The sequence below is a fragment of the Silurus aristotelis genome (assembly GCF_946808225.1).
Source record: "Silurus aristotelis genome assembly, chromosome: 13".
Classification (NCBI taxonomy): Eukaryota; Metazoa; Chordata; class Actinopteri; order Siluriformes; family Siluridae; genus Silurus; species Silurus aristotelis.
In genome coordinates this window covers 26,608,625-26,635,202 of record NC_139586.1, presented here as the reverse complement: position 1 = coordinate 26,635,202, position 26,578 = coordinate 26,608,625, and the positions used below count along the sequence as shown (strand labels likewise).

Genomic DNA, 26,578 nt, shown 5'->3' with positions numbered 1-26,578 from the left:
ATAGAATGATGAGAGGTATATAAGAGCGACACATTTTATTAGCCAAGCTGTCAGTCAGTACACAAACCATGTATTTGAGTTAAAGTAGTGATGCAGTAGGTAAAATATGAGTCCAGTAAAAGTAAATGTGTCCCTTTAAACTTTTACTTGAGTAAAAGTACAAAAGTATTTGCCTTCAAATGTACTTAAGTATCTGAAGCACTAGGATTTATTATGGCTATAATGTTCCTATTATCATTGTTGTCTCTTTGCTTAATCAACTCAGTTTATTTAATGCCGATCTAATAATAGAATGATATTAATGAGTCAAACACTGGTTGATATCTATTCAACCTATCATGAGCCCAAAACCTTCCTCAAAAATTTTTTTCGCAAATAAGGCCACGTTACAGTCTGGAGTTTCTTCCATCATTTATTCCTCTCTAAATGTTCTGCTTGCTGTTGAACTGATGCTGAACTGTATGTTGGTGATAAGTAGATACACCAAGCGCCAATCAACACGAATTCAAAACAGAGCGCAAGCTCTTTCCTGATTGGTGGCTTTCTGTGTGTTTGACCGGTGAAGTTTAAATTCACTCTGGAGGAACGACTGATTTCGCAAAATGTAGTTGAGTATACAGTAAGATATTTCACTTTGAAATATATTTTAGTTTGAAAATCTTCCTAAATGTAAAAAAGCTCCATAAGTACAGTAATTAAGTTTACTTCATTACTTTCCACCACTGGTCATAGTCCAGTCTCAAGACTTGTGCCACTATTAACTTTTTCTCCTTTATGAGAAGATCGCAAGTGAATAATTGACCCTACGCTTTGGATGCCATTGTGCAGCTCTTATAAGAGTGAGGTTAAGCAATCATGCATGTCAGGATACTTTGCGCTCCATATGTTCTGCTACTTCGCAGACTAGCCTTTAAAACGATGAGGTAGCTTCCTATGAACCACACAGTAGGTTTTCCTTTTCCAGATGGGAAGCCGTCGTGCAGTGGGAGTAGGAATTGCTTGTAAAGGGAGAAAAAAAAGCTAGGCGACACTAATTATGCCAATTCCGTGTAACACTGTGAAATCCCTCTCTGCGAGAGAATCGTAACAAAACGGGGAAAGAGAAAGGCTGCAACCGAGCATGTAGAAATGAAAAGGTCTGGTTCCAATTACAGCTATCATCTCCGTCACGGCATTCGCAGAAAAACCCCGAGCCCCAGCCCCCATGCCCCCTGAGCTACATTTCTCCCCTTTCTCTCTGCCCCACCACGTCCCAATGGGTTTGCTGGTTCGGTTTAAAATGAGCAGTTTAGCCTCCAGACAGATGGCTGCCTATGTTGACTAGAATCACTCATGAGCGCTCCACATGGAACTGATTAATTTCAGAGCGCTGTCTCATTAGACTGGCTAATCGACATGCAACCGCCCACCCCCCACCCCCTCCTGCATGTTTGCACTTTTTCTCTAAACACAAAAACTCTTTCAGTCCCATTTTTTGACCTTGACAAGGGGGAGCTTACAGTCACAGAACCATTTTTGGTATGCTTTCAAATCCGTGTCGATTTTCCGGCCCCCTCTTGACATCTCCAGCCTCATAAAGGGGCTTCCTGGAAGCTGGCCATGAGCGGGGCACACATGAACCTGACTTCCTGAGAAAACTCACAGGAGAGAGACGCAAGTACTTGGAAATCTGTGAGTTCATCCTCAAGGCAAGGAGCTCAAAATTCGAAAGCTGGACATGACTCATCAGCTTCAGAAAAGAGTGTGAAAATGAGTGTGTTTGGCAACAGATGAACCGTATTGCATATGTGCTTCTCTGTCTGGTTTCTAGGTTTGGTATTTCTTTCTTCTCTTTCCACAGCGCTGTTTGATTTTATTTATTCTCAGTCAAAGCAAACCACTTTTTTTCTTTATTGTAGCATACTAGCTGAGCTAGTTTGGCATCCTTACCAAAGAAAAGATGTTTGTATTGGCTAATTAGTTCATAATATATATATATTTTTAATATTCGGAAGCTATGTTGCTTCCAACATAGTATGACAGGTGACTAGGGGATTTTGTGGGACCTGGCCACCTCAACCTACATCACACCATATGTTTGGAAGGAGAAACGTCTTTTTTTTTTAAATCTTTCATCCTTTTAAAATAAACTATAGCTAAGAACTCATTTATGGCCCGGACAAATAGAGTAAAGAAACATACTACACAACAATATTGCAAATAAACATTATAACAATCATAACACAGTCTCTGTGTTGCTGCTCAGAATTTTGGGGGTTCAAGCCCGAGATGTGCCAAGCTGCCAATCTTGGGACTTCTGAGCAAAGCCCTTAACCCTCTGTACTCCAGGGGTGCTGTATCATGGCTGACCCAAGCTTACTAAAAATCACTGGGATATATGAAGAAAAGCACTTCACTGTGCTGTCATTTACATGAGACAAATAAAGCCGCCGTTGCCATTCGGATCTTTCTCTTTCAGATCAGAGACTGGGGATGTGTTTCGGCTCTTTGGCTAACGGGCGCTGTGCCATGGAAATGACGGGCCAGTATACCAAGATGCAGTGCTGCTGTGATACGGGCCGCTGCTGGGCCATGGGTCACATCCCAGAGATGTGTCCTGTCCGTGGATCCGGTGAGTTCACTATACTTTCATTCAATTTTAATTGTGTAGTGCGTGAATAATGGACATTGTCCCAAAGCAGATTTACAGAGATACGATATCAAATTAAATGTATAAATTAAACTTCAAGTTAAGAATAACTCCCTGTGATGGTATGAGGAAGAAACTTTGAGACTGAAAAGCGAACCCATCCTCATCTGGGGTGTATAGTGTACAGTTCCACACACAAAATCACACAGTGAAACACACTCTTAGAAAGGAAACTCCCCCGAGTGTAAACACACACACAAATCCCGAATGAGTGACAGATCCAAACCAGTGTGGGTAGTGTAAATGCACTGGAGGGACACTTCATTAGAGTGACAACGGCAGAGCCTCACAAACTGTTCTCAGACTTTTTAAACACTTCCTTTTTCCACCCAAGTGCTAGCCATCTCTCCTGCTCCGAGCTTGTGAAAGTGCATGTGTGAGCCAAAGGAATGTACAGGCTGAATGTTTGCCAAAGCCTGAGATTGGCCTCATTTCCTTTTGGTTCATCTCTGTCCATGGCCTTCATGCTTTTCCATCTAACAGAATACACATATGCTCACCATCCAAGGCCAGCAGTTCTGTTTATGCTAATAGACTTATTCATAGACACACTCTACTTATTCACATGCAAACTCTTGTCACTGAATTTTACTTGTGTGGATAAGGAATGCATTTCCCGGCTTAAATAAAGGGAGGGAAATTTAAATAAATTAAAGCTGGATACATTATACTAACCTTTGTATACTACATATGTGTGTGTGTGTGTGTGTGTGTGTGTGTGTGTGTGTGTGTGTGTGTGTGTGTGTGTGTGTGTGTGTGTGTGTGTATATACGTGCACAGTAATGTAGTGAACATTTCTGTTTGACAAATGTATTACAAGTACAAATAAATAAATATAAAAGAGGTGAAAATTATACCTTCAACACAACACACATTTATTCACGAAATCCTTTCTTTACTAAAATATATCTTTTTTAATCACTAAACATTTGTTTTACTGATGCGCCAAGTCTCAAATCGGGCACCAAAATCCGCCGCGATGAACACATCCGGCAATTAAAAGCGTCCGTGTGGAAACATAGCAAAAAGTTCAAGGTTGGTGTCCTGATGATTTGTCATTAAAAACACCATAATACTTTCAAATGTTTACAAAAATATTTTGTTTTTATACCCTATGTTGTGGATGGTGCCACTAATAGTAAAAATACATTTGCGTAAAGCATCTACACTTGTCCATACCCATGTGGATTAGAGTATTACAACACATTTTTGTACATTTCGAACAGATACAAATGTGCGATTACGCTGCGATCAATTACAAGTTACCTCATGCCAATCATTATATCACAAAATACAAAATATATATTAGATTACCATGGAGAGCCATGACAACTGAGTATTTAATATAGTTTTCTGCAATGGTTTATGGCTACAATTAGGGTATAATGATGTGCACTCATCTGTCCAGCAGTCAACAATTAATAGCCTCAACAATGATGAAGCCATAATGCATGAATATTAGTTGTTACCCAGATGAGGATGAGGTTCTGTTTTGAGTCTGGTTCCTTTCCATTAAATTTTTTTCATCTCTCTATTAAATTGACATTATTATTATCTTTATTATTAATAATGATAATAATAATAATAATAATAATAATAAATGCATTTTTTTAAGCATTTCTGTGTAAATTCTTTATATTTTGACATTATTATTATTATTATTATTATTATTATTATTATTATTATTTTAAATATATTATTATACTTTAAATATGTTTTTTAATAAATACTTTATATATATAATACATATTCCACACTATAATCATTACACTTGAGCATTTGGATCCAATTTTCTGACATTAGAGCAGATTTCAGCAATTTGTTCTGGAAAAGAAAAAAAAATTACATATACACCAGATTTTGTTGGATAGAAATAAAGTTGAAAGACATTTTTGGATACATGAAGAACTCCAGAAGCAGGATGCTGGCTATGGAACAGAAGTAGCAGGTTGAGCCAACACAGGTTCCACAGCATAAACCTTCTCTTTTATCCCTTTAGATGAATACCGAAGGCTGTGCATCGAGGGAATTCCCTTTACAACCGGCCGGGAGCCTATTCACGTGTTTAATGGTCACAAGTTTCCTGGACAGAATGGGCATGGCCACGGCAACGGTAACGGTAACGGGAATGGAAGAGACTGGACCAAGACTGACCAAACAGTTATAGGTAATGTTGCATTGTGTTTTGTGTGCAACGTTTTTATATAATTAAAAGCACAGTCTGGGACTGACCACTCTGTCCTGTCGTTTCCAGTCCTGCCTCAAAACGTAAGCACCACCATCGATGTGTGTAAATATTTCCCCAATCTGTGTCTGAACGGCCGCTGCATCCCCACCCCCAACAGCTACCGCTGCGAGTGTAACATGGGCTACAGTCAGGAGGGACCTGCCAAGTGCACAGGTAACACACGAATCATTACACAAACACATAAACACAAACACAAACACACCAACAAGTACAGCGGAAGTGTCGCATAGAGCAAAGATCTTAATTTATACTTATAGTAAAGTTTTAAATGTCAACTTTTATACTCGCATTGTGCAACTTCATAGCTTTCAATTCATTCAATCTTCTCTTCTCTTCTCTTCTCTTCTCTTCTCTTCTCTTCTCCTTTCTTCTTCTTTCTTGTCCTTTCGCCTGTTTTGTCTGCTTTTTATTCCCACCTCTTTTATCTTTTTCTTTCATCTTCTTTGTTCTCTTCTCTTCTCTTCTCTTCTCTTCTCTTCTCTTCTCAGTTTTTTCATTTCGACCTATTTTATCTTTTTTCTTTCATCTCCTCTGTTTCCCCATTTAATTTATTCTTCTCTTCTTTTATTTTTAGTTCCTTTATTTCCCCTTTTATTTCTCTTCTCTTCTCTTCTCTTCTCTTCTCTTCTCTTCTCTTCTCTTCTCTTCTCTTCTCTTCTCTTCTTTTATTTTTAGTTCATCTTTTTTCCCTTTTATTTTACTTCTCTTCTCTTCTCTTCTCTTCTCTTCTCTTCTCTTCTCTTCTCTTCTCTTTTCTTCTCTTCTCTTCTCTTCTCTTCTCCTCTGCTGCCATCTGTAGGCCTCTCATATTATGTCATTTATAATTTTCTCCTCCTTTTTCTCTGGTAGATGTGGACGAGTGCAGCAGTAACCCCTGTGTGAATGGAGACTGTATTAACACCCCGGGTTCGTACCACTGCAAGTGCCACGAGGGGTATCAGGGCACACCCACCAAGCAGGCCTGCATCGGTATGAGTTCTAACAAGCAGTTATGTGTAAAGAATTTCCCAACACCTCATTTACAAACCACTGGACTTAATAAGCCAAAAAACCCGAATCTTCTCGTTTCAGATATTGACGAGTGTATCGTGAACGGAATCATGTGTCGTAACGGCCGCTGCGTGAACACAGAAGGAAGCTTCCAGTGCATCTGCAACGCAGGCTTTGAGATCAGTCCTGATGGGAAGAACTGCATCGGTGAGGCTCCAAGCTCCTCACACTCTCAGGACATCCTGTATAATCACGCCTTTATAGTTATATGAGTATCGTCTTGTTATTTACAATGCTCTTTTGCAGATCACGACGAATGTGCAACCACGAACATGTGTCTAAACGGCATGTGCATCAACGAGGACGGCAGCTTCAAGTGCATCTGTAAACCGGGCTTCACCCTGGCTCCGAACGGACGCTACTGTGTCGGTGAGCAGAGATTAAGCCTGGGATCTATTTCAACAACTGATCTAAATCAATCATTTAACGTTAGAGGAAGTTGTAAGTCAGCGGTTAAGGCTCTTATCGCCAAGCTGCCATGATTGGGGCCCTTGAGCAAGGCCCCTAACTCATTGTACTCCAGGGACGCTGTATCATGTCTGACCCCAGCTTCCTATCATCGCTGGGACATGCGAAAAAAGAAATACACTGTGCTGTAAAGCGCATGTGACAAACATAAAGCATCTTTCTTTTTTTTTCTTTGCGTAAACGAGAGTCGCCTGATAGATGTCTGATGGAAGAAGGTCAGAAAGAAAGTTTAGAAAATGTTTATTTTTTTTTTTTTTATGACAGATCATTCTCTTTGAATGACAGTTATACCACAGCATGGGGTATTCAAAACACTCTGAAGAAGAAGAACGTGCCTAATGAACTTCTCCATTTTAATCTCCCAGATATCGACGAGTGCCAGACGGCGGGTATCTGCATGAACGGCCGCTGTCTGAACTCGGAGGGTTCCTTCCGCTGCGAGTGCCCGCCCGGCCTGGCCATCGACTTGGACGGGCGCGTTTGTGTGGACACACACATGCGTACCACTTGTTATGGCGCCATCAAGATGGGCTCGTGCTCGCGGCCGCTCCCCGGTGCCGTGACCAAGTCGGAGTGTTGCTGCGCCAGTCCTGAGCACGGGTTCGGCCAGCCGTGTCAGCCTTGTCCCGCTCGCAACTCGGGTAAAAAAATCAGATCGATGTGTTCAAATAGAAACGTTTTCGGATAATAAGTCAGAAGTAAAACTGCAAAAAAAAAACTATTTATAAAAGTGTAAATGAATATATATCTTAGATTTGAGCTGATGTGTGTAATAAATTCAGCCTCTGTTCTCCGCAGCTGAGTTTCAGGCTCTGTGCAGCAGCGGCATCGGCATGACCATAGACGGACGAGGTGGGAAAATTATTTTCTTTTAGTAAAAAAAGAATTTTATGTATTGTATATATAAAATTGAGTAAGCCTGAGAGAACAGGTCTGAAAACAGAATAAAAATAAGATCAGCATATTCAGAAAACACCATGTCACACTTCAGTGAATGTGAATGAATGATTGCAGTGTCACAGGAACTTGATTTTTCTCGTCCACATCTGTTCCCTTTCAGACATCAACGAGTGCGGTTTGAACCCAGACATCTGCAAAAACGGGGTTTGTGAGAACCTGCGTGGGAGCTACCGCTGCATCTGCGACTTCGGATGGGAGGCCGACTCCAGTGGCAAGAACTGCGTGGGTTAGTGATCACGCCTGAACATGCCTGAACACGTCTAAATACACTTAAACACATCTGATCACAGCTACAGGACCTCTGGGATATACTGTAACTCATCAGTTGCAATAGGAACATATATTTGTAGGTGTTCATACTCCTGGTAGCTTATTGCTTAAAGCTTTGGGTTACTGATCGTTTGGTTAAAGACCCAGTATCACCACTTTTGGGCCCTTGAGCAAGGCCCTTAACCCTCTGTGCTATGCGACGCAAGAATTTTACTCTTCTGTAAAGTATGAGGTGGTATCAGAAAGTTTCAAGACTATCCATGTTTACAAGAAAGAACTTTATCCACGTTTACACGCTGTCACCTTCAAAATAGTCCACTTGCACCACAATACAGCTCTCTCAGTGTTCCTGCCACTTCTGGAATACGTACCGGAAGTCTTCTTTTCTGTGATTCGCGCTGGATCTCCGCAGCGGTGTCCAAATGGCGACCTTTGAGCTGGTTCTTCGTCTTTGGAAAGAAGGCAAAGGTTAACGTGCAATGGTAGGGTGCGGAACTGTGATCATGTTGTGTTCGGGCAAAAAACTCGCGTGAGGAGAGTTACTGGTGCGCATGTGGTCAGAATAACACCTTTGCACATCTCCAGATGTACGCAGGACGATGCGTGCTGGCACATTAACTTGGTGCGTTCTGTGACTGCGCGTGCAGCCTTGTGCTGCCACCTGTTGGCGTGTTACAAACTAGTCTCCAAACTTTTCAATACCACCTCGTACAAGTGAAAAAAGCTTCTTTTCCTTTCAACACAGGAGGTAAAAAAGGTTTGATTCCGTCTCTGAGGGAAACTTTTTATGACCGGTTATCAGGATCTGGATCGGGAGATAGGGTTGTCTGGAAATGGACAAGTGGAAAGTGACAGATAATAATTATGAACACATTTAAATAAAACCCAGACTACTTGGAAATTCACATTTAGATTGTCAGGGTTCAGGGTTTTTCAGGCTCTTTATCAATTTTACAAGCTTTATGACATAATATCTGCTCACACACATATCTTGGAATACTCCTTTTTGTTAGTACTATCAGACCACACCCCTTATTACTTTCTAAGGTTTTATGTTGTTTTGTTTTATGCTCATTGATATTCATGGGTGGATTTCTGCACTTTCCAGATGTGGACGAGTGTCTGGTGAACCGGCTGCTGTGTGATAACGGCCAGTGTAGGAACACGCCTGGTAGCTATGCCTGCTCCTGCCCCAAAGGTTTCGTCTTCAAACAAGACTCGGAGACGTGTGAAGGTGACTTTTACAGCAGAACTGTATCTCTAACTTGGTTCAAAATGTCTCTTCAAGGTGGATTTGATTCCATTGGTGCTCCATTTGAACTGTTTCAATCGTCACTGAGAGCATCAGAGAGCATCTTTTTTGTGATAATGCATTGGTGTCTCACCTCTATTAATGCAAGAGCAGTCTGATTCGGGGAGGACGGTCACAGCAGTAATCTAGTTTATTAGAGCTCATCATAATAAAATGCATGGTGTAACGTGGCTGTCATAGAGCTTGCAGGATGTGACAGTGTTCCTGGTTCATTGAAATGCTTCTGGTAGAACGCTAGAAGGTATGGGCGAAACTTCTGAGATACGAGATCTCCAAAATAAATGACATTTAGCCAATGACATCAGTATCCTATCAGGAAATTTCCCAGCCCAAAGTGCCCACAATATATCTATAACAAGAAAACAAAAATGCTAAATATAAATAACAAATCCTGTAGATTATCTCCAGCATTTCTTTTTGCAGGAATGAGCAAAAAGAATTTGATATGATTTTATAATAAACTTAAAACGAGTGTATAATCGTGTTATACTATAGGATAATGATTTCCTATTGACAAATACACAAGAGTGTGGAAACACCCGGTCTTTTTTGGATTTTGGGACACATGCATGTTCCTTTTGTTTCTATGCAACAAACTCGCTAAAAATCCAAAAATCATTCAAGAAATCAACAATGAATTTGTGGATGAGTTTGAAATTTTATGGGCTCTAACAGAAGAAATCGTGTAAGACGGAGAACACGAGCGAACACGTAATCGGACTGCCTCACCCCCACAGTCGCACATGGAGGTGGAAGATTAATGGTTTGGGGTTGTATTGAAGAAGGGAAATGAATCCCGAAGTGAAAGGAATCCTGAACCAACATGGCAACCATTCATTACAATGTGCAGTTCCGTCTGGACTGCGGCTCATTGGAACCGACTTCGCCATACAACAAGACAATGAGCGTCTGAACTCTGTAAGCGTTATGTAGAGAGCAAACAGTCGTCTGGAGTGATATCTATCATGGAACGACCTGCCCAGTCACTGGCACCTAAATTCTACTGAACTGCACTTGGGTGAAATGCATCGTAAAGAAATCTCTGAACTACTAAAGAACACCGTTGGCAAGTTTTATAAGAGGAAGTATTTCAGCGAAGTGTTTGGAGAAACTAAGTGTCTGAATGCCGAATGTGTGTTAAGATGTTCTTTATGCTAAGGGAGGATTTTTCAATGAAAATAAAGTGGAACATCTGTATATATTAGTCTGGTCAAAGTACATCTTTACACCTTTAAATGGCAGAGTTTTTCGCATAGAAACTAAAGGAACATGCATGTGCATTTTCACCGCCCCACCCTGAATCTTTGGGTATGTTTCGGGTTCTACACTTTTTTCCTTGTTTGCTTCATCAAGACAGATAAACACAAATGACCGTTATTCTGCCTTCCAGACATTAACGAGTGCGAGTCAAGCCCCTGCATCAACGGAATCTGCCGGAACGTGGCCGGCTCCTTTACCTGCGAGTGTTCTCACGGCAGCAGACTGGACTCCAATACTATCTGCGTGGGTAAGAACATCTGTCTGAAACATCGTGCTCAATGCGAGATCTTTTCTTAACTCTTTTACATGCAATTTTAAATGCTGAGGAATTTTTTGGAAATCTTGCCAATCAGGTTGCAGCTCGGTTGTTAAGGTATTGGATTTTGGATCCAAAGATCAAATACAAGCCAAAGCCAGGAACCGTTCCTGGGCCCCTGAGCAAGGCCCTTAACCCCATAGCGGCTTATTTGTATGAATGAGATAAGTCTAAGTTGCACTGGATAATGGCATCTGCATTTAATGCCTTAAATGCTGAATGATTATCATTTTAATATATTTCACTGCCAAACCAATTTGTAAAAGTACTGCTTTGGGAAGATAAATTTACAACAAGGTGGTGGTCTCAACTTAGGAGACCGGAATAAGTGTTTTATTTCTCTTATTCTACCAATACCTACCAATTACACTATTTTAATATATGGAAAAAAAGAGCATGCTTTTTTTTTTTTATATCTCATCCAGTTGTGGAATCATAAATGTAAAATGAACAAAAAATAAATAAATCTCTGTTTGGTTGCCATATAATCAGTTTTTCTATGTTAAATAATTATAATTTATAGACTATTTCTATTATTTGATTAGACAGAGAGTGTGAATGAGACTAGAACAATTTCCAAGAACGGATCTCCACAGTCACGTACTGTATACATACACTCACACACACTCTCACACACATTCTCATTTCATTCCGTTCGTCATCCAGAGAGTATGAAAGGAACTTGCTGGCTGCATGCTCAAGATGGCCACTGTGAGGTGAACATCAACGGAGCCACGCTCAAATCAGAGTGCTGTTCCACTCTGGGAGCGGCATGGGGAAGTCCGTGTGAAATATGCGAAGCAAGTGAGTACAAGCACACACACACACACACACACACACACACACACACACACACACACACACACACACACACACACACACACACAGTATACGGGAAAAGGTTTGTGGACACCTGAGCATAAGATCGGTATGTGCTTTGTGAAAATTCCATTCCATATTTGGTCCCCATTTGCTGTTAGAATAACCTCAACTCATCTGGGAAGATGTTCCACTAGATCTTTATGAGATTTGTGAAGATTCATGAGATTTGTGAAGATTCATGAGATTTGTGAAGATTAATTTAGCCTCAAGGATTTTAGTAACGTCAGGTACTGATGTTGAGGTGAGGAGGGCTGGGGTGCAGTCAGCATTTACATTCAACCCAAAAGGTGTTCAACAGGGCAAAGGTCAGACCTTCATTCAAATCTTCATGGAGCTGGCTTTGAGCATAGGGGCATTGTAGAAAAATCAGGTGTCCCAATTCTTTTGTTTATATCACTTCTCTCTTTTGTTCTAAACAGTAACAAAAAAAAACGTAGACATTGTTATTACATTTGCATTTACTATTGAACTTTTTTTTCATCATTGCGTAAGTTATGCGTCAAATTTAATCGCTAACATTCGGTCCTGACATGGAAAAAAAAACTATTGACAATTACTATTCTGTCTCCTTCTGCAGACCCTCACTGCCCTCGTGGTCTCACTCGGAGGAAGGGCCTTGTGTGTGAAGGTACGATATCTTGAATATCTGTGATTTAACTTTGACTTAAGTATGTTTTGTTTAAAATATTGTATTTAACTACACTTTAGATCATATATGTTACCGAAACTACTGCACTGAGTGATGGACGGAGAACGAATGCACTAAACTCACAAGAAAGAACGATGGAGACAGACGGAAGTGATACAGAAAGAACTGAAATCGAAATGCGGTCGAATCGAAAGTTGTGCAATGCGTGCGCTAACTGTCTGAATTCTGAATCTGTATTTGTGATTAGTCTCATTTATCATAAATCACTTTATAACAGGAGATTATAAAGCCCTTATTATAAAATGTATAATATAAAATATATTATAAATATACTATAACATATCTAATATATATTATAAATATACTATACAATTTTATATATATTTATATATTTTTTTTTATTATTATTATTTTTTCATAATTATTCTAGCAATTATTCCATCGATTAATCGAGTAATCGGATACTTACTTTTTCTTTATTTAAGAGCAGTAGTCAATAAGAGAGAGAAAATTAGACGGGTCTCTTAAAATTAACAAGTCATTTGTTTTTCTTTTTTAGGAAAGTGTACATTTGAATTGCTGAACTTGCACACAAGCATATCGCTGAAAACAAAACCAATTTAGTGCATTTAATAGCCAAATGACATCAAAATACAAATACAGTTGTAATTATACTGTGCATATTTGTTTAAGAAAACTCGTTATTATTTTAACTGATGTATTTATTTATTTATTAAATCTCGCACAGTATCGGGGAGGTGGTTTTCTTGTCTCCGGAAAGCTGCTTGAAATTTTCCACGCACTAAATCCAGCAATAAATCCAGCCAGCTTTAAAAACGTGCTCCACTACCTGCTCTATCTGCTTTTTGAACTCATTATATATAAATAAAAATGTAAAAATCAATTTCAAAACACTTATTTATGTTTTTCTTTGAAATGATCCCAAATTTCCAAACTCCCAATCTTCTCCTCGCTTTTTGCTGTTTTCTTTCCGAATGCTACTTGTTACTTTTACTTGAGTAGAATATTTATATACTCTTTCCACCTCTGCCATTGAATGACTCTCTCTCTCTCCAGATATTAATGAGTGCGAGGTCTTCCCTGGTGTGTGCACTAACGGACGGTGCATCAACACGCATGGCTCGTACCGGTGCGAGTGCACTGAGGGGCTCACCCTTGATGAGGGCGGACGCACCTGCATCGGTGAGAACAGCGGTTTTTATTTTTTCAGGGTTTTTTCAATGACAAAAATGAAATCGATATGAAATTGACTGGGATCCGGTTGTGTGTGTGTGTGTTTAGATATCCGCAGTGAACAGTGTTACCTGAAGTGGGATGAGGACGAATGCGGCGAGCCGTTACCGGGCCGCTACCGCTTGGACATGTGCTGCTGCTCGGTGGGTGAAGCCTGGGGTGCAGACTGTGAGGCCTGCCCTAAACCTGGCACCACAGAGTACAAGAGCGTGTGCCCTCGAGGCCCAGGCTTCGCCAACAGAGGAGACATCATCACAGGAAAACCCTTCTACAAAGGTATTACAATCTGGTCTGCAATATCTCGCCTTTTAGAACTAGAATTTGGTGACCCTGAGGGCATCAGCGATTGTTTGGGACCAGTGCCAGCTCGTTCCGGTGGTTCCGTAGGCGTCATTACCAGTGGACACCACGATCGTGTCCCATCTGCTCAAGGGTGCGTCATTTCGAAGAAACACTCATGATGAAACATTCCTCAAACAGCCTCGATGTTCTCTGGTGCACAGGCCGTTTAACACCACCTGGGGACCTCCTTTTCAAGGCTGAACCTGTTTCTTAGCAATCAGCAGACAAGACACGATCATGACGCCGAAATTCCCTTTCACTTACACTATCACCATTCTTCTAAAAGGTTTGTAGAGTGAACGCTCATTGCAAAACCTCTCTACTGCTTCATTGTAACCAATGGCAAGGGGTTTAAAACGAGCTGACACTGGTTCCAAACAATCGCTGACGTTCCAGGGTCGACAAAAGTTCCCGTTTCTCTGCAGCACCCTGTCTAATGAATGATAATAAAACACTGCCACGCCACGGTCATCACTGGCTCACTCTTTAGAGATAAACTTATACATTTAAACTTTATAACCTATTCATCTCTGTAAAACTGCTTTGGGACAATGTCCATTGTTAAAAGTACTCTATAAATAAAGCTGAATTGAATTGAAAAAATAACACCATACACTTACACTTGCGTTGGAACCCATGGACTAGCGACATAAAGTCACAGAGCTTCACTTCATATTTAGTTTAAAATAATCAAATTTTAACAAAAAGTCAGGACAGGATTAGAAACAAGTTTATTAGAGGGACAGCACATGTAGGACGTTTTGGAAACGAGGTGAGAGAGGCCTGATTGAGACAGTTTGGTCATGTGCAGAGGAGGAACATGAGGTAGAAATAGTCTATGGGGTGGAAATAGGCTGTGGATGGAGGCAGCAGGAAAAGAGGAAGTCCAAGGAAGAGGTTAATGGATGTGCTGAGGGAATACATGTTAAAAAAGGGCATGTGTAGAGGGTGATACAGTGACTGGTAATCTGCAGTGGCGACCCCTAAAGGAAGCAAGAAGAATTAGTTTAAAACGCTCAAACTGTGGTCGCCCGTTCCAAAGTATGATAACAATCAACTCTTAATATGATCAAATGAATAATTAGTATTTTTAAGAAACTCAATCAGGCAGCTTGTGGATGTTATAGTAGTATAACTCGACTTTTTTTCTATCATTCTCTCTCTTTCTGTAGATGTGAACGAGTGCAAAGTGTTTAAAGGCCTGTGTACTCACGGAACGTGCCGGAATACCATCGGCAGTTTCAAGTGTCGCTGTAACAATGGGTTTGCGCCCACCATGGAGCAGAGGAACTGCACAGGTTGGAACACACACACACACCTTTAGTTTTTTCTTTCCGTTTTCTTATGCTGACCTGCCAGATGTATTTACAAGTTTCAAACAGACAGATGTTTCTTCCTTTTGATGCCCCAATCCCACTATTTTTCTTTTCTTTCTTAGATATTGATGAGTGTGCGATCTCTCCGGATCTGTGTGGTCAGGGTTCGTGTGTGAACACACCGGGCAGCTTTGAGTGCGAGTGCTTTGATGGGTACGAAAGCGGCTTTATGATGATGAAGAACTGCATGGGTGAGTGAGAGACACACACACACACACACACACACACACACACACACACACACACACACACACATGCCCATTTCCCTTTATATTATATGCAAGTTCTGCTGCAAAGCTATATACCGTACCTCATCCACTCTTTTCCATCTCTTTCAGACATCGACGAATGCGAGCGCGATCCTCTGCTGTGCCGCGGCGGGACGTGTCTGAACACAGAGGGCAGCTACGAGTGCGAATGCCCCCGAGGGCACCAACTCAGCCCCGAGGGCTCTGCCTGTGAAGGTAAAAACAGACTGCACCACTTTACACCACTCACAGTTCATTCTCCTTATAATGTTTTTGCATGTTGGTAATGTATTGAGTGAGGGGACAAGCACTTAAGGGTTTGGGGTTCTAGGAGAAAAATCCACACCAGCATGGGAGTCTACTGCTACTGCTGGGACTTGAGCAAGATTAACATAACCCTCAACTGCTCAGTTGTGATAGTGGTAGACCAGGGTTTAAGGCTCTGTGTTACTCATTTTAAGGTTGGGGGTTCAATCCCCATTATCGCCAAGATGCCACTCTTTGGGGCTCTTGAGCAAGGCCCTTAAACCTCAACTGCTTAGATGGGAAGGTTGTAGCTTAGTGGTTAAGGCTCAGGGTTACTGATTGGAAGGTTGGGAGTTCAAGCCCCCGGTATTAACAAGCTGCCACTCTTGGGGTAAGTTGCTCTGTATGAGGGCGTCTACCAAATGTAATAAATGTAAATTATCTGATGCAACCTGAACACAAGGGTGGTTAAGTGCTTAAGGCTCTAGGTTACTGATCATAATGATAGAGGGTTAGGCTGCTGCTGTTGGGCCCTTAAGCAAGGCCCTTAATCCTCAGTGGTGCTGTCTCATTGTTGATTCCAGCGAAGAAAGAATTCTTCCTTTTTTTTTCTGACCAGTTAAATTTTTGCCATCACCCCTAAAGCTGATTCATTTATTCAAGAAAGGACAAGTCATTTTTTTCCTCCGTTTTTTTTTAAGCCAAATTCCGTCCTCTTTTCCTCCTCCAGATGTGAACGAGTGCGAGCTGAGTGACACCCTGTGCAGGAACGGCAAGTGCGTAAACATGATCGGCTCCTTCCAGTGCTCATGTAACACCGGCTACCAGGCCACGCCGGACCGCCAGGGCTGTGTGGGTGAGTGACCGGTGGATACAGATTGCATTCCTACAATACACACACGACACACACACATACAGGGAGTGTGTTGCTGATGATATTTGCGTTCTTTGCTAGATATTGATGAGTGCACAATCATGAACGGAGGCTGTGATACACACTGTACAAACTCAGAGGGCAGCTACGAGTGCAGTTGCAGTGAAGGATACGCCCTGATGCCTGACCTCAGGACCTGCGCTGGTAATTGCACACACACACACACACACACACACACACACACACACACACACACACACACACACACACACACACACACAAATATGTTTTCACTCTTCTTTATTTATCTCACTCTTTTTTTCTGAATTGGGCTCCTGAAGGTTTAGACCATTTTTTATTACCCATAATTTTAATTTGGGTTCAGCTCTCCTTACTGACGTGACGTCGCCCAACCCCCCCGTCTCTATTCTGTGTAAATGAGGAGGAAACTTCTCCGAGCTGTGGGTCCAGAGTCCAAACCAGGTTTATTAACCATGAGATGATATAATAATCGATGCGACCGTATAAATGAGCAGTAAGATGCCTCTTTGCTCGGCTGCCCATGTCGCCTGAATTCGCCACTGCCAAGCGGCAATAAAAACAAGTTCAGAACAGAGCGCATGCTCGACCCTGATTGGTGCCTTGCTGCGTGTTTGAGCAGTTAAGTTTTTATCTGCTCATAAATAAAAGGGAAATGTCTGATATCATCAAATACTTCAGTAAAGTACAGTACACACTACTTAAGTACAGTAACGAATTACATTTACTTTATTACTGTCCATCACTAACACACACACACACACACACACACACACACACACACACACACACACACACACACACACACAGACACACGAACACACATATACATGCACACACACACACATATATACACATACTGTAAGTACACACAAAACATTTTTCTGATACCAAAACCTGCTTTGCTAATCACACACACACAAACACACACACACACACACACACACACCTGACCTGTCATTTTTTTTAATGTATTTTTAGACATTGATGAGTGTGAGGACACGCCGGATATCTGTGACGGTGGTCAGTGCACCAACATCCCAGGAGAGTATCGCTGCCTCTGCTTCGATGGCTTTATGGCCTCCATGGACATGCGCTCCTGCGTGGGTAAGAAAACACGACACACACACACACACACACACACACACACACACACACACACACACACACACACACACACACACATATCACTTTGTCCCCCCCTCATTTTCTTGTACTCATGTGTGTTTGTCTCTTAAGATGTCAACGAGTGTGACCTGAACCCCAACATCTGTCTGCACGGAGAATGTGAGAACACCAAAGGCTCTTTCATCTGTCACTGCCAGGTGGGATACTTTGTGAAGAAAGGCTCTACGGGCTGTACAGGTATGTGTGTGTGGGTGTGTGTGTGTGTGTGTGTGTGTGTGTGTGTGTGTGTGTGTTTACATGTGTTTGCACTATTTTTTCCCCTACATTTTCTTTATTATTCTGTTTCGTTGCATCTGTCTAGACGTCAACGAGTGTGAGGTCGGTGCTCATAACTGCGACATGCACGCCGCCTGTGTCAACGTCCCCGGCAGCTTTAAATGCCGTTGCAGGGACGGCTGGGTAGGAGACGGAATCAAATGTGTCGGTAAGAGACACACGCACACACATTAAAACCAAAAAACAACATTTAAAAAAAAAAAACCTTTCTCAGGCCCATTTCCTCGCTAGCTTTTCTGTAAGAAACTCTAACCCTTTTTCTCTGTGTGTGTGTGTGTGTGTGTGTGTGTGTGTGTGTGTGTGTGTGTGTTTGTGTGTGTGTGTGCGTAGATCTGGATGAGTGTTCGACTGAAGACCACAGCTGCAACCCCAACGCCGAGTGTGTCAACAATCCCGGCTCGTACCGCTGCGCCTGCAAGGAGGGTTTTAATGGAGATGGTTTCTCCTGCTCAGGTACAGGAAACATCCATCACACAATGCCAACGGCTAAAAAACCCACCATCTCTTACTGTTTCTAATTGTTTCCATGAACCACTGCAGTCATTATCCACTAATGGAAAACCATTAGGTCGAATTGCATTTAAAAATCTGTCAGATCTACAATACAGAGAGAACTTTTCAGCTTGATAATGCTGAGTGGACTACAGGCAGGGCGTGTAGGAGGTGCAGGACCTCAGTACCTCTTTACCTCCACTCACTCACATATACACCATTAGTGTGCGCCAGGCTACAGCACGAAAGTTACCAAGCTACATTTACATTTACTGCATTTGGCAACCGCCCTTATCCAGTTTAGTATCTCAATTAGAACCTGTATTAAAAAAAAAAAAAAAACATAACACTCCATATATAATAGTACTGAACTTATAACTAATTACGGTGCTAAAACATGAAAACGTGCTCAAGGAAATGAATATGAATATACTCATTGATAAATCTAATTATATAATTAATAAATTATAAATATAGTGCTCTTCGTGCAGCATGCAGTATCACGTGTAAAAACTAACAGCATGCAGTGTCAGTGATTCGCCTCTAGAGGCCGCTCTCGTAATGACAGCGGACCGAAATCTGGAAAAACTATTGATATGGATTTTTTCCGATAGCCGATAGTTCCAGCAAACAATCGGTGCTTCAACCTCGAGTAATAACTAAGACAACATTTTAGTTTGAAAGCCAACCTTTACTATCAAATACAGATATGATATAAGTAAAAAAAATTTTTTTATACAATTTTCAACATATGTCTCTGGCATTGTTCAGAGGGCTGTTAAGAATGTGGGGCGGGACATATTCAGCGTTTCAGGAAACCGAAATGTAGCTTTTTGAAAACACTTTCCAAAGTGGATCAATTTGAAAACGCTGTTTTTGCATCGCAGTGTGGACTGGAGGCTTTAGAATATTTTTTAGTTGTTGCTGCGACATTTTAAAGAGTGGGAAAGTTAATAAACTGCCTTCTGAATTGCGTTTCCGTTTTGCTCATGCGCGGTACATGGACGTAAGCGTTTTCCGACTTTTCAGTGTGGATGAGCAACTTTTGGGAAACGATTAAAAACGAAAGTGTGGACGAAAATGCTGTTTTCAAATCTTCTTTAAAAAAACAAAAGCAGGAATCTCAATCTCAAATCTACCATTCAAGTTCCTGTTATCACTTACGCTACAGCAGCTATAGAGGGTTCTTCCCCCATTAGCTTCTTTTTTGTCTCTTTTGTGGTTCATGAGAAAAGTGTTGTTGTAATCCCTCAATTTGAAACTGTTTCTGATGACTTCCTTTTGGCGGAAAATGCATTGAAACTCCACACCGAGACGTGTAAAAGCTCACCTGCTCTGCTTATGTCTCTCAGATACGGACGAGTGTGCTGATAACGTGAACCTGTGTGAGAACGGCCAGTGTCTGAACACCCCTGGAGGCTACCGGTGCGAGTGTGAGATGGGCTTCACTCCTACTGAGGACAGCAAGACCTGCCAAGGTATAGACACACACATACACACACACACACACACACATATGTAATTATATGTATGTTCAAGACACTCATTCTATTTTGTATACACACAGACATCGACGAATGCAACTTCCAGAATATTTGCGTGTTTGGAACATGCCAGAATCTGCCGGGGATGTTCCGCTGTGTGTGCGATGATGGATATGAGCTGGACCGCAGTGGAGGAAACTGCACAGGTGAGAGAACGTATTGCAGGATAAAACCCTGAAAAGTAAAGTCCCTGTGGAGTGCAATACACATACCTTCATTCTGTGTATGTACAACACGATGTACGAATATGATGATTTGATTAAACAAAATGCGTTTTACTGCAATACAATGGAAAAAATATGCTCTGCAATTCAATAGAGTACAGATAGTTCGCTTTTATTTCTTTGATTCAGACAGACAGCAAATCATCGATTTATCTAAGTGCCTTCTGCTTTCTAACGCACCGCCCAAAAAAAGAAAAACAAGATGAAATAACGCAAAAAGATAAATTCCAGAGAGAAATAGTTGTGAAAGGAAGGAAGAAGACAGTGAACAATGACTTTCTTGGTAGGCTACTGTTTAGATACAAGCCATTGTAACACGTTGAGTCTGGGTGAAGGGAGAGCTCGCTAACTCCGATTACAACAGAAATCATATAAGCACAGACAGCTTTCCAAAACTCGTGCTTTTTTATTATTCTTGGCAACAGCGTTACGGGTTAGTCAAAGAAACTTAGAAATGAGCATCAGAAAATAATAAGGACATATTCCTCGGTCTTGCACACATGCAGTAATACCGGAAAAATGCAGTGGCATGCTATTCCTAAAATACCGCTATGCTCCTAAAGGAAGCCGAAATATTTCACCGGTTACACCGTGTGTAACGTGTCTTTCGTTAAAGCCTGTGTAAAGTACATCAGTGTAACTTTTATGCCAAAACAATACACACACGCACACACACACACACACACACACACACACACACACACACACACACACACACACACACATATATATATATATATATATATATATATATATATATATATATATATATATATATATATATATATTGTGTATATAACTAGGTTTGTGACAAATAAAATCTTGAATCCTAAACTCAGCATTTCCATAAAGTTTTATTGATCAAAGCTTGTGTTCTATCAGATGCAACGAGGTCCAGCCAGTAAAACAGAGGTTTCATGTTATTGCTTTTAGACCAGTTAATCATATTGAACATTGATTTTTGTTTTATCGGTGTTGCATTTGTGCTGTTCGTAAGTGTTGAATCGCTCGAGTGAAATACGTCTTGCCTACACTCTCTTTCTCTCTCTTTCTCAGATGTGAACGAGTGTGCTGATCCGGTGAACTGCATTAATGGCCTGTGTGTGAACATGCCAGGAAGCTACATGTGTAACTGCCCTCCAGACTTCGAGCTCAACCCCACTGGAGTGGGATGTGTGGGTAAGCGTCAGTCAGTCAGTCGCATCACTGAGTCGAAGAACAGTGCTGTATTTCTTCCGGTACTTCACCACTACCGAGGTTTTCCGGCGATGTTACGTCGTTGAGGCGTAAAAGAAACATGAGAAGAGATGAACATAAAGTAAACGCGTGATAATTATTTTGAACAATTAGAAAAGAAAAACAAATAATTATAGCTTGGGAGCATTAAGGAGTCTTGTGTTTTTCGGTCAATGATGATATTCACACCTTTATAATTTTGCCCCCCTACCCACGACCTATAGGGGGCACACGCTCAAAAAAATCAAAAATGTAAATAAATAAAATTCCAACCAAGAATGAATTTAAATACAAATTAACAGTATTTAAATATCAACAAATCGATCTACGTGTTTTTAATATGTATATGTCATTTATTCAATAGCTTTTTTGCTGTTAGGGAACCCGAAAGTATTGGCACCCTTTATAAATAACATACTCTATTCAATTTAATTCAGTTTTATTTGTAAATCACTTTTAATGGACATAGTTTTAGAGCAGCTTTACAGAGATAAAGAGGTTCTAAAGTTGTGGTTCTATCTGTGTGGGTGTTTGTGAGTTTATGCTAATTAAATTTTTTTATAATCAAGGAAGCATTCTCTTCGACATTTGCGTAATCCTTCCCCTCGTAGAACCGCAACGTCAGACGATTTGATCAGCCCACGATATGAGACACCTACAATTACCTGCTTTTTTATTTATTTATTATTACTTCCATACACTTCATTGTGAATGACAATAGTTCTAAAAAAAGGCATAAAAATTAGCTATATAAAAGAATCCACACGTAATTATTGGGCGACCTGGAAATAATGGCGTGTGCATGTTTTTGTTTGTGCCAATTTGTCTTTTGTTTTTTTTTAGACACACGGGTGGGTAACTGTTTCCTGGACACACTGGATCGGGGTGATGGAGGCATTTCGTGCAGCGCTGAGATCGGTGTGGGAGTGTCCCGAGCTTCCTGTTGCTGCTCTCTGGGCGGCGCTTGGGGGAACCCGTGCGAACTCTGCCCCCCAATCAACTCCAGTACGTCGTTTCAGCTGCATTTTTATCACAAATCATTGCCAACCAAAAAATTCTAATCATGAATGAATGGACATATAAATTCAGTATAATTCAATTTAAATGTATTTCTATAGTCGCACAATCGACATTGTCTCAAAGCAGCTTTATAGAATGTAGAATTATAGAAAACTATTTACTTTTTATTTTAATTTATGGTTATTTATCCCGATGAGCAAACCTGGGGCAACTGTGAAAAGAAAAAACTCCATTAAATGGTATGAGGAAGAAACCTTGAGAAGAACCAGACTTAAAAGGAGAACTCATCCTCATTTGGGTGATACTTGCCAATAACTGATTAATCAATTAAGTTGTTCGGATACTGGATTAAAAAAAAACCACACATAACACTACTTGTTTACAGAAATAATAAAAATAAAAAAACAGTACTGAATCATAAAAATGTGCTAAATAAAATAAATATGAAGATATTGATTATATCAATAAATATAATTATATCAATAATAAATGATGAATTATAACTTGCGCGTGGTCTCACATGTAAAAACAAACAGCACGTGGCTTCAGTGATTCACCCCTAGAGGTCGCTCTTATAATGAAAGCGGACCTTCTCAGCCGCTCCAGCAACGGACGCAACCCCGGAAAAACTATCTGTATGGCTTTTTTTGCCGATTAAGCAGCAAAACCGATTAATCTGTCGACCCTTATTTATTACAAATCATTAAAACAATACAAACACTGGAGAGCACGAAATATCATGAGCACTGGAGTGTGCGATGAGAAGTAACATCTTTTCTTGTCAGTTGGAGTTGTGGAATCAGGAACTCCTGCACAACTAATAAATTAGCTGAACATCTAAGATCATAAACATATAAATTGATAATCATTAAAAATGTTAGGAATTAAATGTGTTTTGATTTTATAATGATTATTAATACTTTAATAATTATGATGAATTTTACATTGCATTTTCATGTATTGAAAAAAGTAGTTTAGAAAGTCATATGGTGTGTGTGTGTGTGTTTGAAATCTTTATCAAATTCTCTCTATGTAGCTGAATACAAAACATTGTGTCCTGGAGGAGAAGGCTTCAGACCCAACCCTATTACAGTCATCCTTGAAGGTAAGCGACTGTGTGTGTGTGTGTGTGTGTGTGTGTGTGTGTGTGTGTGTGTGTGTGTGTGTGTGTGTGTGTGTGTGTCAGTGTTTGCTCTGAGAGTCCTTGCTGTATTATTTGTGTGTGTGTATGTCTGCGGTACCCTTGCCAAGGCGGTGACTGCTAATGGCTCGACTGTCTCCACTCTGATACATTAATAATTCCCTTTTTCTCTCCTTCTGAGCAGACATAGACGAATGCCAGGAGTTGCCTGGTCTTTGTCAGGGGGGCAACTGTGTCAACACTTTTGGCAGTTTCCAGTGTGAATGCCCTGCGGGATATTTCCTGAACGAAGAGACACGTATCTGTGAAGGTGACAGAACTCAAAAACGGCTTCATTTAAGTTTGCCATTAAAGCAGAGGTCGTCCTAAATTTCAAATCTACTCCTACTTACACTGGATGAACAAAAGTATTTGGACATCTGATATTTGTAGCCATATGTGGCTCCTGGATTCTTCCCAAAACTGTTACCCCAAAGTTGGAGGCACACAATTGTAATTATATTTGAGGGCGTGAAATTTTCCCTTCACTTGAACTTGAAGACCCAAAACCTGTTCCAGCATGACAATCAAATTGCTCTATGAAGGTATGCTTCCCATAAATTGGAGTGGAAGATCTTATGCTATAGAGCTTTGACCCTCAACCCATCATGAATTGCTGACTGCACCCCAGGCCTTCTTACCTACATACCTTACTGACTTTACTAACACCCTTTTGGGTGAAGGAATCTCCACAAATCTCCCCAAATCTTCACAAGCACACTCCAAAAACCTGGTGGAACATATTTTCCCAGAAAATTGGAGCCAAGCCATTGGACTTTTAATTGGAAGGTTACAAATTTAAATCCCAGCATCACCAAGCTGCCAATGCTGAGCCCCTGAACAATGCCCATAACCCTCAATTGCTCAGTTTTAAATGTGTCTCTCCATAAGAGCATCTACAAAATGCTACAAATGTCCCAATTATTAGAGCAAATGGGGTTTAATGTGGAACGGGATGTTGAAAAAGCACATACGAATCATATGGTCAGGTGTCCACAAACTTTTTTCCATATACTTTTGGACTGTTATTTAACCAGAAAACGAAACAAAGTTAACCCATAAAATTTAAATCGAAAATTGAGTGAAAATTCTGCTCTTCCAGACATCGACGAATGCTCGACCCACATCGGGATCTGCGGCCCAGGGACGTGTTACAACACACTGGGCAACTACACCTGCGTCTGCCCTCCCGAGTACATGCAGGTCAACGGAGGCAACAATTGCATGGGTAAAAAACTGCATGTTTATAAACAAATTATATAAAATATAAAAAAAAACAAGCAGGATTTGTTTGACACGTACATGCTATTTCACATGTGATCCTGTTTTTACAGACATGAGGAAAAGTGTGTGTTACCATAACTTTAACGACACGTGTGAAAATGAGCTGTCGTTTAACATGACCAAAAAGATGTGCTGCTGCGCCTACAACGTGGGAAAAGCCTGGAACAAGCCGTGCGAGCCCTGTCCGACCCCGGCGACCGGTGAGTGTCCGGAATGTTCTTCACTCTCTAGAATAGTGAACACCTTTAAAGAGTCCTCTTTGATACTGTATACTGACAAAACCGTTTTTTTTTCGGTAGCTTTGGTGCATTTCTAGAAACATTCTTTATATTTGCAAACCAGTAATACACTTCTTGATACAATTTGTACAAACAGCACAGCAAAAGCCTGTAGTTTTCTCAAAATCCTCGGTTCATCTCTCAAAAGTAAGTATTTGTGTCAATGAACATCTCAACATCATCGGAATAACAAGTCCTTTTATCATTGTTCACAAACAAGAAAGTCAAAATGACCAAACAGGATTTCCACTTTTACTGTACTGTATTAGTGTTCAGTTTTTTTCCTGCTTGTTTTTTTTCTTCAGAAATTGCAATTCTGTTTTTTTTGCTCCAACACCAATCGAAGGTTCACTAGATTCACCTTTGACCTTTTTTTATTTTTTTTTATTAAAACATTCAAGATTCATCTGCACAATTAATCACATTTACCAAAAAGAAGATGAATAGAAATTTAAACTTCACACATTCTGACTGGTTTATGTCGAGTCAAGTTTATTTCTATTGCGCTTTTCACAACGGACATTGTCTCAAAGCAGCTTTACAGAATTAAACAGTTAAGGACGAACGATGTATCACCCGAATGAGGATAGGTTCCCTTTTGAGTCTGGTTCCTCTCAAGGTTTCTTCCTCATACCATCTAAGGGAGTTTTTCCTTGCCACAGTTGCCATGGCTGCTCATCAGGGATAAATACACATCGTTCACCTTCACTGTTAAATTCTGTAAAGCTGCTTTGAGACAATGTCTGTTGTGAAAAGCGCTATAGAAATAAAGTTGACTTGACTTGACTTGACTTGGTGCCATGGTGACTGTGGCAAGGAAAACTCTTAGATGTTATGAGGAAGAAACCTTGAAAGGAACCAGACTCAAAAGGGGAACCCATCCTCATTTGGGTGACATCAAGAGTGTGATTATAGTCTATAAACAATACAGAACACTGGAGAGTGAGATGCCTCGATATTTTGATCAACATGACGTGAACAATTAATAATGTAGGAAAGAGCAAACAATTGTACACAATAATTCTTTTCTGTTGTTGCTTTGGAGCGTTTCCCAGATCAGAAATAAAATTCTCAAACCGACTTGTTCAACCTCCACATCATGTCGTCACTTTTGCACTTCATAAAATTTTCTCGTCGCTTTCAACAAAACGCTTTGGTACATTCATTGAATTAATGGTCTACAAGTATCTTCTGTTTCCAAGATTATCAATAGTTTGTCACGTTGATCAAAATACATTATACTGCATCTCACCTGAAAATAGTCTCAACTCCCAAAACATCTGGCCATCAGCTCACTGCACAAGTCATTAAATGCAAAAGCGATAATCCAGTTCTCAGAATGTGTGAAGTTGAAATTTCTATTCAACTACTTT

The 26,578-nt window shown here is 40.6% G+C and overlaps 1 protein-coding gene across 1 annotated transcript in view; it reads left to right on the top strand.

Annotated features, from left to right (window-relative positions):
• Nucleotides 1–26,578, top strand: part of fbn2b (fibrillin 2b) — a 93,311-nt gene that overhangs the window by 44,550 nt on the left and 22,183 nt on the right. The window contains exons 10-41 of the mRNA XM_083558907.1: nt 2,459–2,611; nt 4,689–4,856; nt 4,944–5,090; nt 5,787–5,906; nt 6,009–6,134; nt 6,234–6,356; nt 6,821–7,096; nt 7,254–7,307; nt 7,516–7,641; nt 8,794–8,919; nt 10,388–10,504; nt 11,240–11,377; nt 12,033–12,083; nt 13,182–13,307; nt 13,407–13,634; nt 14,873–14,998; nt 15,139–15,267; nt 15,415–15,540; nt 16,301–16,426; nt 16,526–16,648; nt 17,465–17,590; nt 17,723–17,848; nt 17,973–18,095; nt 18,278–18,400; nt 19,792–19,917; nt 20,007–20,129; nt 21,264–21,386; nt 22,287–22,448; nt 23,500–23,568; nt 23,789–23,914; nt 24,746–24,871; nt 24,978–25,127. Of these exons, the coding sequence (XP_083415033.1) occupies nt 2,459–2,611; nt 4,689–4,856; nt 4,944–5,090; nt 5,787–5,906; nt 6,009–6,134; nt 6,234–6,356; nt 6,821–7,096; nt 7,254–7,307; nt 7,516–7,641; nt 8,794–8,919; nt 10,388–10,504; nt 11,240–11,377; nt 12,033–12,083; nt 13,182–13,307; nt 13,407–13,634; nt 14,873–14,998; nt 15,139–15,267; nt 15,415–15,540; nt 16,301–16,426; nt 16,526–16,648; nt 17,465–17,590; nt 17,723–17,848; nt 17,973–18,095; nt 18,278–18,400; nt 19,792–19,917; nt 20,007–20,129; nt 21,264–21,386; nt 22,287–22,448; nt 23,500–23,568; nt 23,789–23,914; nt 24,746–24,871; nt 24,978–25,127 (4,212 nt within the window). The remainder of the gene's footprint in view (nt 1–2,458; nt 2,612–4,688; nt 4,857–4,943; nt 5,091–5,786; nt 5,907–6,008; nt 6,135–6,233; nt 6,357–6,820; nt 7,097–7,253; nt 7,308–7,515; nt 7,642–8,793; nt 8,920–10,387; nt 10,505–11,239; nt 11,378–12,032; nt 12,084–13,181; nt 13,308–13,406; nt 13,635–14,872; nt 14,999–15,138; nt 15,268–15,414; nt 15,541–16,300; nt 16,427–16,525; nt 16,649–17,464; nt 17,591–17,722; nt 17,849–17,972; nt 18,096–18,277; nt 18,401–19,791; nt 19,918–20,006; nt 20,130–21,263; nt 21,387–22,286; nt 22,449–23,499; nt 23,569–23,788; nt 23,915–24,745; nt 24,872–24,977; nt 25,128–26,578) is intronic.